At 40.5% G+C, this 13,990-nt stretch overlaps 1 protein-coding gene across 1 annotated transcript; it reads right to left on the bottom strand.

Moving 5' to 3' along the window:
- Positions 1 to 2,777: 2,777 nt before the first annotated feature.
- LOC110677952 (isocitrate dehydrogenase [NADP], mitochondrial-like) lies at positions 2,778 to 13,136 on the bottom strand. Its single transcript, XM_021850083.1, has 5 exons — positions 12,782 to 13,136; positions 4,178 to 4,290; positions 3,536 to 4,119; positions 3,225 to 3,476; positions 2,778 to 3,160 (listed from the first exon to the last, which is right to left on the bottom strand). The coding sequence occupies exons 1-5, from the start codon at positions 12,876 to 12,878 to the stop codon at positions 2,875 to 2,877; spliced, it is 1,332 nt and encodes a 443-aa protein (XP_021705775.1). The 5' UTR covers positions 12,879 to 13,136; the 3' UTR covers positions 2,778 to 2,874.
- Positions 13,137 to 13,990: the final 854 nt, after the last annotated feature.

The raw sequence follows: 13,990 nt of genomic DNA, 5'->3' as shown, positions 1-13,990 counted from the left end.
GTCACCACCAGATTCTGCCACGTGCGCTTTACTCTTCTTCTCTGTATTTTCCGGTTTCGATGCAGGGCGTTCATTTTTCACGTTTTTTGGGCTATTCACTCGCTTGTGTCCGGGCTTTCCACAAGCGTGGCACTTGAACACAAACTTACCGCTTCGTCCAGCGAGAGCTGTGAACGAGTCCGGTCTGTTCCCGTTGTGCTGCCGTTCTGTGTCCTCGCCGAGCAGGCTCGACTTTACAAATTCCACTACCACCGACTTGTCGAATTTAACTTCCGCCGATTCTAGCTCTCGAATCTTTTTTTCGAACGCTAGGATGTGCTCCTCCATTGTTCGTCTCTTGTCGTGCTTCATTCCGGCAAGTTGTTTCAGAAGGTATTGACTTCGCAGCACCAATCTGGAGTTCGCCGGTTGAACTTCCGAAGCGAAGTTTTGAACGAACTAACTGTCATTGCTCTGCCGGCTCGGCTTTTATCTCGACTGTTTTTGAAAACAGTCCAACATCACGTCGACGGAAGAAGTTTCACTACAACATAGAATTTGTCAGTTCGAGCGCGCCAAAATCCTTCCGATTGAAAATGTGTTGGCGGTGCTTAAGGTGCAACTGTTTGCTATCCATAAATGATTATCAATTTTGCAGTTTTCGGAGTGTGATATCGGTTCTACAAGACAGAAATGAACGGAGAGTGTATTATCATGCCTGTTGCTAGCAAGCATATGATCCGATAGATCACCGAATGACCGATATGATATAAAACAGAAATATTTTCTTTTCAACGATAGTTTGAACATAGATTGTTCATGGATGCCACGATGAGTCTATCGTATGTTACCTTAAGTTCGTTGATAAAGAAGAGGAAAATGAGCGAAGTTCTCTCTCTGAATTTTATCGGGATGCACAATAACGAAACTGATTTCCGTTCGAACGTTTGATGCAGCGTGGTCCAAATCGCTCTGGCGGCCGTTTTTTCCGTGAATGTAGTTGAAACTGGGATCGGTCTTTTGAGCGTTTGTACATGTTATATTTGGTGCAGGGGCGAATCTTTTTCGCCCGCAGCTTCTTGTGGAGGGTATCGTACGCTCGACTTCCCCTGATGATGCGCCTACCTTGGATCCTTGCTGACGGCTGATAATAACGTTAGCCGTGAAACATGGCTCACGTTATTATCAGCCGTCAGCAAGGATCCAAGGTAGACGAACTCGTCGACCACCTCGAAAGTATCCCCGTCTATCGTAACATAGCATCCTAGATGAGCCCTGTCGCGCTCAGCTCTACTTACTAGCATGTACTTTGTCTTGGACGCATTCACCAGTCCAATTAGCTTTTGCTGCCTTGTGTTTCGGTCCGTTTTAAATGTTCGTACACACCGTTCGGTAAACCGTTTCAAATGCTCGGCCGACAATGTCCACATCATCCGCGAAGCAAACAAATTAACAGGATCTCGTTAAAAACGTACCCCAGCTCTCCGCATAACACCAGTGCAATATTGAACAGCAGGCACGAAAGTCCATCATCTTGTCGTAGTCCCCGGCGGGATTCAAACGAACTGAAACCTTTTGCACACCTACCATCGTTGCTCTTATCAGTCTTGTGAGCTTCCCGGGAAAGCTGTTCTCGTCCATGATTTTCCATACCTCTACGCGGCCGATACTATCGAAAGCTTGCGAAACCATGGCGAGCATAATATGAAAAATATCCAAATCTAAACGGTCCCTAGAAACATGTGGAACAGCAGGATCCACCTTAGATGAGAATTGAGCGGAAAAGAAGTTCGTATTTCTCTAAAGGATTCTTGTCTAAGGTTCTTATTCAGGAAACCACTCATCGGGATGGTCGAGCTTTTCCTCTTAGAATTTATGTAGTTCTAATTCTAGTTCTAGTGTTTTTGAAATCGCTGAAGGTTGGATTGCACTCGTAGCACATACGACTTGTGAAGCGACGAATTAAGCTCATGATACTCATCACATGCGCGATGTAAGCTACGAATCTATGACAAAAGGTCGAAAGACAAAAGGTCGAAAGACAAAAGGTCGAAAGGACAAAAGGTCGAAGAACAAAAAAAAAAGGGACAAAAGGTCGAAAATCTTTTTTCAAAGAAGGAAAAATTTCCCACCATGCAAATTTCGACCTTTTGTCCTTTCGACCTTTTGTCTTTCGACCTTTTGTCCATAAACCGTAAGCTACGTATGTTTTCAAGCGATGAGTGTCGACGGAGTCTACGGTGAAGAGCATTTCGACGTCGTTTCAAGATTCTCAAAAGCGAGGTGCCCACACGTATGTCAAGTCAATTTAAAAAAAATATCTGGAAGATTTTGAAAATTTGTCTGGAATAGTCTGGATTTCCTATTACGTATATGGAGAACCTTACAAATTAATTACAAAACCTTACAAATTAGTTACAAATTTTATCTGTATCTTCCAGATTTTTGTAAAATGGGGCCTCAAAAATCTGGAATATTCCAGACAAATCTGGAAGATTGGCAACGCTGGGTGCCCAAGCGGTGGAGACAATAGGATGACGGGTTGGAACATTAAATGTTAGATTTTGCGTTCAACCAAATCGCTATGACAGATGCTCAAATTCATCACCCAATTAGAAATCAGTGACTAATCGTCTATAAGATTAGCCTATGAAATGAGGTAGAAAGGGTAAGGATTCAGACTTCCGTTTCGTGAGGTAATTGGAGGACTCCAGACCATCGTACAGTGAACGAGAACAGATCAGCTTTATGCTGTAAGCGCAATCAGTTTAAACAGTGATCAAGAAAACTAGAACCAATATTGGCATTTTTTCACTTTATTTTATCACCGTTTCTTAAATTCTAACGCAAATCTTTCCGCACTTGTGTAAACCTAATGGCACTCACACATACATCCTACTTCTTCCACGAACGTTCCAGCTGCTCAGAGATCGCCTCCAAAAAGTCTTGGGTATTCAAGTACATGCCTTCCTTCGTGTTCTTGGCTCCATGGATACAGATGGCCAAATCCTTGGTCATCTTACCGGACTCGATACAATCGACGCAGGCTTTCTCCAGGGCGGTGGCGAAACGGCCCAGATCCGGGTTGTTGTCCAACTTGGCGCGGTGTTCCAGACCACGAGTCCATGCGAAGATCGATGCCACCGGGTTGGTCGACGTTGGGCGTCCCTTTTGATGTTCCCTGTTTGAGTAGTAAGTCGTCGACGGTTATTCATCTGCAATCATTGTAAAGCAGTTGTTGTTACCTGTAATGCCGAGTAACGGTTCCATGAGCAGCTTCCGATTCAATGGTCTTTCCGTCAGGGCAAATCAATACGGACGTCATGAGGCCTAGAGAACCGTAACCCTGTGCGACAATATCGGACTGCACATCTCCGTCGTAGTTCTTGCACGACCACACGAAGGCACCATCGGATTTGAGAGCCTGGGCAACCATATCATCGATCAAACGGTGTTCGTACCAAATCTTGGCATCTTCGAACTGCTTCTGGTAGTTCCTGTAAAAGGCGATTCAGTTAATTTAAGCGTGAGCATTGATTTGGATAAAATGACATACTTTTCATAAATTTCTTGGAAGATGTCCTTAAAGCGGCCATCATAACGCTTCAAGATTGTGTTCTTGGTCGACAGGTATAGCGGCCATTTCTTGCCGAGAGCGATCTGGAATGAAGAGTGGGCGAATGCGGCGATGGACTCATCGGTGTTGTACATTCCCATGGCAACACCTCCATCCTTGTACTTGTACAGTTGGAACTCCTGCGTAGTTCCATCGTCGGCAGTGTAAACCATTTTCACCGTACCCGGCTTGGGTATGACGAAGTCCTGGGCTTTGTACTGATCTCCGTGCGCGTGACGGCCAATGATGATGGGCCTGGTCCAACCCGGTACCAGCCGTGGAATGTTGGAGCACAGAATCGGCTCACGGAACACCGTTCCTCCGAGAATGTTACGGATGGTTCCATTCGGGCTGAGCCACATCTTTTTTAACTTGAATTCCTCCACGCGAGCCTCATCCGGGGTAATGGTAGCGCACTTGATGCCTACGTTGTGCTTCAGGATAGCATGCGCGGCATCGATCGTCACTTGATCGTTGGTCTGATCGCGATAGGGCAGTCCTAGATCGTAGTACAGGCATTCGACCTGTGGAAAAAACGTTTTGTCTATTGAATGGCAAGATGAAGATATGGACGGATCATACCTTAATGTAGGGGAAAATCAACTTTTCCTTGATGAATTGCCAGATGATTCGGGTCATCTCATCACCGTCCATCTCCACGACCGGCTTAGCCACTTGAATGCGAGCATCGGACGCTGTGGAAAAGAAAATTTATTTTAATTATGCCATACATAGCTGGAATGTGAGAACTTGGGCGATCACTGTTGGCATTTATGCCTACAACGTGTTATCTCAGATCATCGTTTGTCACCAATAGCAAACAACTTCGTGGGAAGTTATCATGCCGGCTCCGTGGACAGCCGCTCGATGACAGACCAGTTCTTTGATTTTAAAGCATCATACGGCAGTTTTGACCACATATGCTTGGAGGACAATCGTGGACGAGGGCAGCTTCCTGGGAAACTCTTAAGACTGACTATGGCGAGGATAGACGAAAAACAAAATTGCTCTTGGGTCTTGGGCGAACTCTCTAGTTTGTTCGAATTCTACCGGGAGGATGAGACAAGGTGAAGTGCCTGAATCGCAAAGCAACACAGGTGGGTTGGTGGTGAATGCGTCAAAAACAAACTACATACATGCTGGTGGGAGGAACTGAATGCGACACGACTCGTCTAGGAACCAGCGATTGACGAGAATATCTTTTGGAGAGTAGGTGTATGATGTACCCTACAGTGAAAATGTCTTTGGGTAAGAATTGTAGAGTTAGCGCTATGAGCGAAATAGATTGTAAATATAGGGGGGTCCCGCAGCCTCGAGGTTACACTTTCACTTTATTAGCGGAAGGTCATGGGTTCGATTTCCGGATAACCCACAAAAACCCTCATCTAGCCACTAGAAGACGCTCCACGGAGGATCGTACATTGGGGACCACATTCATCCTTCGTCAGCATCGGATGGCGAACGAGACACACTTACCCTCTCCGTCGGCAATAAGCCTCACAACGACATGGAAGCACGGCAAAAGACCCAAGCGATCTAGAGGTATCTTGGACGAGATACCCAAGCGTCGTGGTCCAAGATGCTTAGAACTAAGCTGAACAGGTGCGGACGCTGGCAGATTGGAGGACGAGCTCAGGGCTGGAGGAACTCGAAAGTCAGGTGGAGCTTCGAGGACGGCGCAGTTAACCAAGAGGAGGATGGTGTAGCTGACCAAGAGAAGCTCGAAGCTATGAGAAGCTCGTTGCTAGAAGGAATTTAGAGGACAGAAGGAGCTCGGTTGCAGATGTGTGGTTCGGAGGTTGTGTGATGAGGAGGAGTGTTGGAGAGCAGGTATTGTGCATCCGAGTAATCGCTGCAACGTCGCTCAATTGTCGCGTCGCTGGAATATTGAACGCTTTGCAGTTTAGTGCTCCAGCGACGCATTGAAATAGCCCGTTTCGCTCAAGCACTAACGTTAAAAGGTCGCCAGCGACGTTTTGGTCGCGCGAAGTAGTTGAGCGAAGTTTGTGTTCATTCTTAATTTTGTCTGCACTGAGAATACGTAACACACCCGGCAGTGGAGATGTTTATGGGTAAGAATTGTAGAGGTAGCGCTATGAGCGAAATACATTGTAAATATGTATACCCAGGCAGTAGCCTGCAGGGGTTCGTGTAGTTAGTTCATATCAACAATATCTTAGAGGTGATGCATGAGCTCGCACATATAAAATGTAGTCATTACAACGGTAGCCATGCTGAAGGTATCTGGGTTCGATCCCCGATCGGTCCAGGATCTTTTCGTAATGGAAATTTCCTTAACTTCCCTGGGCATAGAGTATCATCGTACCTGCCACACGATATGATAATGCAAAAATGGCAACTATGGCAAAGAAAGCTCTTAGCTAATAACTGTGAAAGTGCTCAATGAACACTAAGCTGAAAGGTAGACTCTGTCCCAGTGAAGACATAATGCCAAGAAGAAGCAGAGGAAGAACCATCTGAAGAAAACCATCTTCAGAGTCAACGTTGTTAAGTTTCGAAGTATTACAGACAATCACCATCACACAATGTTAATCGGCTAAGAGATTATTCTATGAATTGCTTCATATTTCAAATTACGCTGACGTTGAATGGGAGTCCCTCGTAGTATTTAAAAATAGAACTACACATTTTTTTTGCATGCCTGTAAACATTATCGTTATCGTCCAATTTTACACCATGAATAACGTCACCAGCAGAATGCAGAGCAAGTTCAATTGTTGAACTTCGACGGCCAAGTTCAAATGGCTGGGAAAGCTTATCAGCTGAGTGTCTAACGCACTGTGGTTTTCTGATGTGAGCCAACGAATTAGGACAAGAGTATTCTGAAGATGATGGGTACCTCCCATTGTGTTTCATGATAACACGTGTCATTGTAGTTAACACAGGCAAACTCATTTCTCCATGTAGTATAAGTTCATGTCGTGAAGTGATCGTATGTGTTTTTTATTTTCTATGTTATTGAAATTAGTCAAAACACGGTTTGAAAATTGCAGGATGTAGGTCATGCAAATATTCCCCGTTATCAGCAACTTTGAAGCTCATAATATTTATGATCCGCTGGAAGTGTACTTTGATTCACCTCAAATTTAATATAGAAATCAAGTCACTTCCAGATCATCCGGTAGTAATTACGAAAAGAACACTTCAGATGGACTTCGCATTTGGGTTTCTTTCTATCATCAATTGAATCTGCCATACCTGGATAGACAACAGGATGTCTAGCTCAATAGACGAATTAGAAAACCTATTTCGAAATTTGTGAACCTTAAACTGTTTCAATGGTGAGTATAATTACATGATTCTTTACGGAGATGAACCAGCCAAGGGCTGAAAATCTCCCTAATAAAGATAAATAATAATAATACATGATTCTTTAATGCTTGGATTGGAGTTTATAAAGCAGTTTAGACCGACGATGTGAAAGTGTCTGATGAATGAACTGACAGTACGATCGACTTATTTCTGTCTAGAACATGTTTAAATGCAATACAGTCAACTCTCCCTAACTAGATATTGAAGGGACCATTAAGTTAGAGAACACATATTTTTTTCTAGTTCACTCGGATGTTTCATTTTGTTATGCGTTAAAACATAAATCTAAATCATGACTAACTACATGGAGTCCCCGCTTATACAAGAAATAATATCACTTAATTTTAACTTATCTCGCTAATATCACTAGAGGTGTCTTGCCCCTACTCTCTATTTTAACCAAAATGACCGCTAAAGTCACCTTTTCTCTTATTCTGCTTGCAATGAATCTTGCTGTGAAATTTGATAGGTACTCGAGAGACCTTAAGAGACTATTACGCGACTTTTTTCACAGGTACTATTATTAAAAGAATTCTCAAAAGAACTTGTCCACATATACTCCCAGGAATTGCTCTTGAAATTCCTCCAAAATTCGTTGAAATTTATTAAATACTCTTTACGGAATCCCTCAATATTTTCGACTTGGTGTTCTTCCAGAAATTAAAATCTTCATGAACTCTTCAAGTTTACTTAAGATTTCGCACCAGCTAATACATACTACAGCAGCCATTCCAGTAGTTCCTACATTTTTTTAAACGAATTCCTGCAGGATATTATCCAGAGATTTTGTTGAGTTTTTTTTTATTATTTTAGCATTTTGTCTAGGAAATCTTCCAAGATTTCCTCAAAAATTCAGGATTTCTTTCAGAGAGCCTTGTGGGATTTAATCAAGGGTTACCTTAAAACATAACCACGTTTCATAAAATGCTACTATAGTATTTTCTTCTAAAATATCTCCTGAATTACAAATTTTTTTTTAAATACTTTGTAATGAAAATCTTGACATTTTTATAAACCTATTGATATTTTTGACATATTTTGACAAACATCTGTGGAAACATTACTGCAAAAACTATTTGAAGATTTTCCTGGGAACTTTCTCGAAGAATTCATAGAAGAAATGCAGCATAAATTTTTGTAAGAGTTTTCGAAGAAATTTCTAAAGGTACCGTAAATCCGAGGACAAATTGATCACTTTTTCACAACTTTTTGTTATTTTATCTTTTGGAACTCAAATTCATTTCCACAAAACTAGTACTTCATTGAACAACATTTTATTGCAAAATTAAATTTTGAAAATCTGTATAATACGCCTTAATGTAGGCAATTTACATTGAAATAAGCAGGTTTTTCGAGAATAAACAGTTTTATGAGCAAAAGACTACGCTTGTAGTGCTGTACGATTTCAAAAATGAGTTCAGTAGTTTACACTCAAGCTTACACAACATTTTTAACACTCAACGTTTGCATGTAGGCTTAGCACCAGCGGATTGTTCAGTACCGACATTTCTAACAGTATTGCTTATACCTTAAAAACTGTGAATATATCTGTACAAAAATGTCCTTAATAAAAATGAAATAGTTCAAAACCATCATAAGACATCTATAAACAAGAAAACATCCAATGTCTATGATTCTAAAGAAGTATTAGGTATCCTTGAAAGAAAATCCTATTTGGTATCTGATCAAATTCACCCCAGTGATCAATTTGCCCCCGGACTACGGTATTCTTAGAGAAATTTGTGATTAAAATGTTGAAGAAATCCTGAACTACAATTTTGAATAAAATCTTTGACGAAAATATTGGCATATTAGTTACAAATTTGAAGATGTTTTAAACGAGCATTTTGAAGGAAATCATAGAGCAAGCGATGGTAGAATTATTGGATAAAATCCTGCAGCACTTGGGAATTTCTTGATATTTTTGTGAAACAATCTTTGGAGGAATTCCTTAAAAGGATTTCTTAGAAAGTATGAATTGTGGGCTTCGTAGCCGTGCGGTTAGCGGCGCCAGTCGTTTAGGCGTATTGTGCTACGTAGTGTGGGTTCGATTCCCGCCCCAGTCGGAGAAAACTTTTTGTCAAACGAAAAATTCTTCACTGGTCCAATGGTCATTCCGTGTGTCCGTTGTCTAATGTTAGTTATGTTCAGTCTGTGCAGCCTATGGCTGAAGACGGTGTAAATTGTCTATAACAAAATTAAACTTGAAGAATTCCAGAAAAAAATCTTTTGAGTAATATCTGAAGGATAGTTTTGAACAAACCTGCAAGTAACACGAGCACTAATATGTGCCGTACTGTTTTACGAGAAATTAAGAACACCTGATACAGTAATACATGATAGAATCTATTCTTTTTGTACCAAACAATCTTTTGAATCAAAACGCTACTTGAGATGTTAAGTCCTTTTGATTGATTTTTTTTCATTCAGCATAAAGCATGTTTAGACAAGGAAGCAAACAATAAAGATTGCCAAATTGGTAAGTATAGTCCCCAGTTCCAGTTGAGTGTCGATCATGAGCATGTGAATCATAGGTAAAAACATTCCCATTTTTTTACAAAAATGTTTTTCGCCCATTTTACAAAAATAAAAACTTTAAAAAAGAGCAAAACGTACAACAGATACGAAAAATAGTATTGTAAATTTTGCACCCTATCGGACGCGACGATTTGTAATGAAACAAACCGTGAAACCGTCGCCAAAATCGTCGCCAGTCAAGCAACCGCTGTGAATTTGAAGTTTCACCAGTCTTACCACTACAATGGCGAATCACCTCCTTTGATTTATTTTCTAGCATTTGACATTTCACCAGTCTTGCCAACATAAAGGCAAATAACCTCCTTTGATTGGATTGCTGGCGACAATTTTTTCAGTCTGTTCAAAAGTTGGCGGCGCGTTTTGTTCCGAATGAAACAGACAATACATTTCCCAGGTAAGCAGGTCTCTTTTTAGAGTCTTGGGCACTATTAAGACATGTTCCAAAAATATCTCTATACAGTAATGACCCGATTTTGTCAGCCCCCGATTTGATCAATTTCACCCGAATTTACGGTACCGTCGAATAAAGACACGGTTTCCACTTTGGACGGAAAAAGACAATTAATTCTGGATTAAAATAATCAGTTTTTCATTTAGCACATTAATGTAACCCAGCACTTGTCAAACCTAGCACCACAATTAAGAACGTATTCTTTTCAACAGGCGAAAGCGCTAAATGGCACAATGAAATGAAACAATAATATATAACTGTTGGAATTTCTCGTCAGAATCGCACTTGTCATAAATTAAATAAAAACTATCCTGATGGCGTAGCACCGGTCAAACCACCAGCGAAATCTCGTAAAAATCACACAGAACCCGAAAAAAACGTGACAGGCAGTTGAAAACATAACCGTTCGCGGCGCCACCTACTGCGTTTTTTTCTATTCAAAAACTATCCATCTCAGGCTGTTAACCGTTTCACCGATTCGTTTATTTTTTGATTAAAATTTGACACTTCGATAGGTTAAAATATGGTTAAAATAAACTTCGCGGTCGCTCCATTTGAGTTTTGACAGTCGAATAGTATTTCAGAACAAATTTGACAGATGGATAGTTATTCTCAAATTACCGGGAGCAGAAAATAACTTTTGAACTGTCAAGTTTAACCATGCTCCAGAGCAGGGTTATTATCAACCGGAGGGGAAATAACTATCGAACTGTCAATTTTTAACTAAAAGTTAAACGATTCGGTGAAACGGTGAAACGGTTCACAGCCTCCATCCATCTTCTTTTGGTCCCAAAGTTTGTCCGAGTTGGGAAATCTGTGTTATCGTATACAGGCAGGACCGGATTTACAAATTGATGTAGAAAAGATTATAGCAATTTTTCTAACTATGTACCACAAATCAGTTCCAACTTTTTGGGCCATGAAGTAAAATAAGACTTAAAGAATGTATTGAGTAATAACATTTGAAAATGTTGGGGCCTGGACTATGCCCCCCTCTACTTCCCTATGATTGCGGCCCTATATACAGCTCTAAAATGTTTGCCTAAAGCGTGTTTATTTTTGCAGTACATAATACTAATCCCGTACCTATGTATAATTTTCGCCAGATACCAATCTTAGAATGTAATTTTCGACATTGTTCGATTGTTGAGCCGCTATTACCTGTGACCCATTTTGCAACTCAAGGAGTTCAATGAATTCGCATTTTACTCTTATTGCTTATTTTCAGAATTTACACGGAACACATGCAGCGAAGGTTCAGCTGCAGACAGCATCTGCAACCTGAAGAAGCAGGTAAGTGCCGTAAATCTCTTCTGCATTTCTTTATGACCTTGTTTCGTGCGAGCCTAATTGAAAAAGGCAATGCACTTTTGCTCGGTTCCTCTTGCATTTTGCTTTACAATGTGTCGCTCTAGAGTTTGGGCTTGTTAATGCTCGTTTTTTGCCGGAAAGTATGGCGTTTTAAACTTAACGAAGGACAAATTCAAAACGTATTTTCCAACTGGAGGCTCGGCATTAGGGCGTCCCAGTAAAGAAAAACATCAATGTATGAAATGTCGTGGTGCTTAACCTTTTCATGCTAAGATCTAACTATTTCGTTCCAGGTTTACAATCACAAAGCCAGGTCAAAAACTTCAAAGTACTCTAGTTATGTTTTCTTACGATAAAGTAATATCAAACTAACTCTGAAGATGCTTGCATACTACAGTCAACTCGCCATAACTCTATATTGAAGGGACCATCTAGTTAAGTATGATCGATTTACAAAACAAGGGACCATCGTGTTAGATGGAGATACGGAATATCGAATAAAGGAGAGTTGACTGTATATCGTTTGAATGCCGAGTGCCAATCCTTTGGACATTTTTATTTGTAAATAATGTTCATTAATATGACAAAGGCATATAGATGAGCTCTGATCTAAACTTTATAGAAATAATGGTATGCATACAAATTACTGTAATTTCCTATTTTCTCGACGAAATGATTTCATAATCAAAGAAAATATACAATGGTATCACATTTTTTGAACGCTTATTGCAAATCTAAGCATAATTTGTGATATCTCCCTAAAAGCCACTGGTACCCGAGTGTGTAGCTTGCTCTTTACGAGCAAACGAATGGATTTACACGTTATTGAACAATGTTACGATAAAGAGGAGATCCTCCTCTATCTCCCAGTTGTGATAGTTTTTATCCTGGTCCATTCATTTGCTTAAAAACGAGGAGCTACACACTCGGTTACCAATGGCTTTTAGGGCGAGATCACAAGTTATGCGAGAAATGTGATATGTTGAAGCATGTGAATAACCTAGCTATTTAAACTGAAAACCTTCAAATCACGATAATTTTCGATTCCTTCGTTAGAATATTTTCAAATTCACGGAGAAGCTGCTTGAATACTATATATTACGAATGGTAGGTGTCAAATTCTTTCGTTAATAATGGTTTTAGGCACACCGTACTCCAAAAATAATTTAAAACGTTGCAATTTGCAAATTTGTATCTATTTTCTAAAAGGGAATTGTTACAAAATTTAAAGTGAACTGCACCTACCATTCAGACATTAAATGCTTATTGATTTGATAAATTAATATAATTTTGAAGACTCATTAAATCGAAAAAAATAAATGTTCTGAAATTATTTCAAAACAAGCTTTGAAAATGTTACTATCTCAATACTTTTGAACTACAGTGCCGTCAAAACATCGTCGCGGTGCTACGTCTTAGAAGTATAACCGGAGCAACACAAGTGTGGACAAGTAGGCTGAGGGTACAACGTGACAAAAAACCTACGACGGCGGGATTGAGAATTCTCCGAGACATACTTTGATAAATAAAACTTCGCAAATAAAAATACTTACACCTGTTCCGGACGGATGTCACCGAAAGGGAGGGCGCTGCGGTGGCAGTGTAATTTTGGCCGAGATATTTGCCGAAGCGCATCAACGAACGAGCCATTTTCGACACGATAAACTTTGAATTGAACACAGGACAATATCAAACTTCACACTTTTGAATAGACAAAATCAGCTGGCCGTGGAACAATGGATGGACCGCGATATTTTTTAGAAGAAGTAAAAGTAGCAGTGACTTAGAGCAGCTGATAACGGGTTGAAAGAAACGATGTACGCGTCGCCTCAAAGGCAAGCGACCAGAGCTAACAAGTATGTGCGGCAATGGACACCGGCAAGCCGAGACTGAACTCCTAGGGTTCCGAAATGCTTACTGGTCGCGAAAAAGCAACGGATGTAGTGGTGCTTTGGACGGTCGTGTACGTATACGCTTCGACGACGCGCCGGATTCTCTGAAGAGAGATAGGCAGCAAGTTAGGGAACGGAGAGTGTAAACAAGAATGCCGGCTTTTTTATGAATATTTTGCACATACACGACCCATAGAGTTGTATATATATCACACAGTGTTGTTGTTTATGAAAAATATGCCAACTCGGTGCTTGTAGTGGGTGGAATTTGCACTAGAATTAAGTCGCGAAATGATAGCAAAATAATCTGCATGTTAAAAATACTATAATTAAGTTCGGAAAGATTAATCGGTTACCCGGTCAAATTAACATGCCTCATAGAGGGCTGGGTTTGGGTTACGCGTGAAAATGTGTTCACAAAGCAGGCGCTGCGAAACGCAAGACGCAACAGGAAGCCATGCATGCGAGCGCGGGATGCAAGATTAATTAAAACCACTCCAAGCGAGACATGTAAAGTAGATAGGGGCTCCTGGGGTAATATGCACTGCCGGGGCAATTCGCACCTTGTCAATTTCTCTGAAATTAACGAGTTTTGAGAGGAAAACACTATGCGGATTGATTAAACGTTGCAAATTGTTGACACCCTGAGCATTTGATATATTTTGAAAAACTTAGCTGGGAGATAGAACAATAAATTCGAAAAGCACGATTCTGATGTAACTTTCCTAATCATTTCACTTGTTGTTTTAAAAGCGATAAATTGATAATTTTTCAACCTTTCACCATAAAACAGATGATTAGAGACTGGGTAAGTTGTTGATGACATGTTTTGGCGAAATAACACAACGATTTCTATTTTCCATAACATTT

The sequence above is a fragment of the Aedes aegypti genome, chromosome 1 (assembly GCF_002204515.2).
Source record: "Aedes aegypti strain LVP_AGWG chromosome 1, AaegL5.0 Primary Assembly, whole genome shotgun sequence".
Classification (NCBI taxonomy): domain Eukaryota; kingdom Metazoa; phylum Arthropoda; class Insecta; order Diptera; family Culicidae; genus Aedes; species Aedes aegypti.
This window is presented reverse-complemented; position numbering and strand designations above follow the sequence as displayed.

Excerpts from the sequence above, each read along its gene's own strand:
- LOC110677952 (XM_021850083.1), bottom strand. The coding sequence starts at position 12,878 with ATGGCTCGTTCGTTGATGCGCTTCGGCAAATATCTCGGCCAAAATTAC. Across the intron at positions 4,291-12,781 it reads GACATCCGTCCGGAACAGGT|CGTCCGATGCTCGCATTCAA; the intron begins GTAAGTATTTTT and ends TCTTTTCCACAG. Across the intron at positions 4,120-4,177 it reads TGATTTTCCCCTACATTAAG|GTCGAATGCCTGTACTACGA; the intron begins GTATGATCCGTC and ends TTTTTTCCACAG.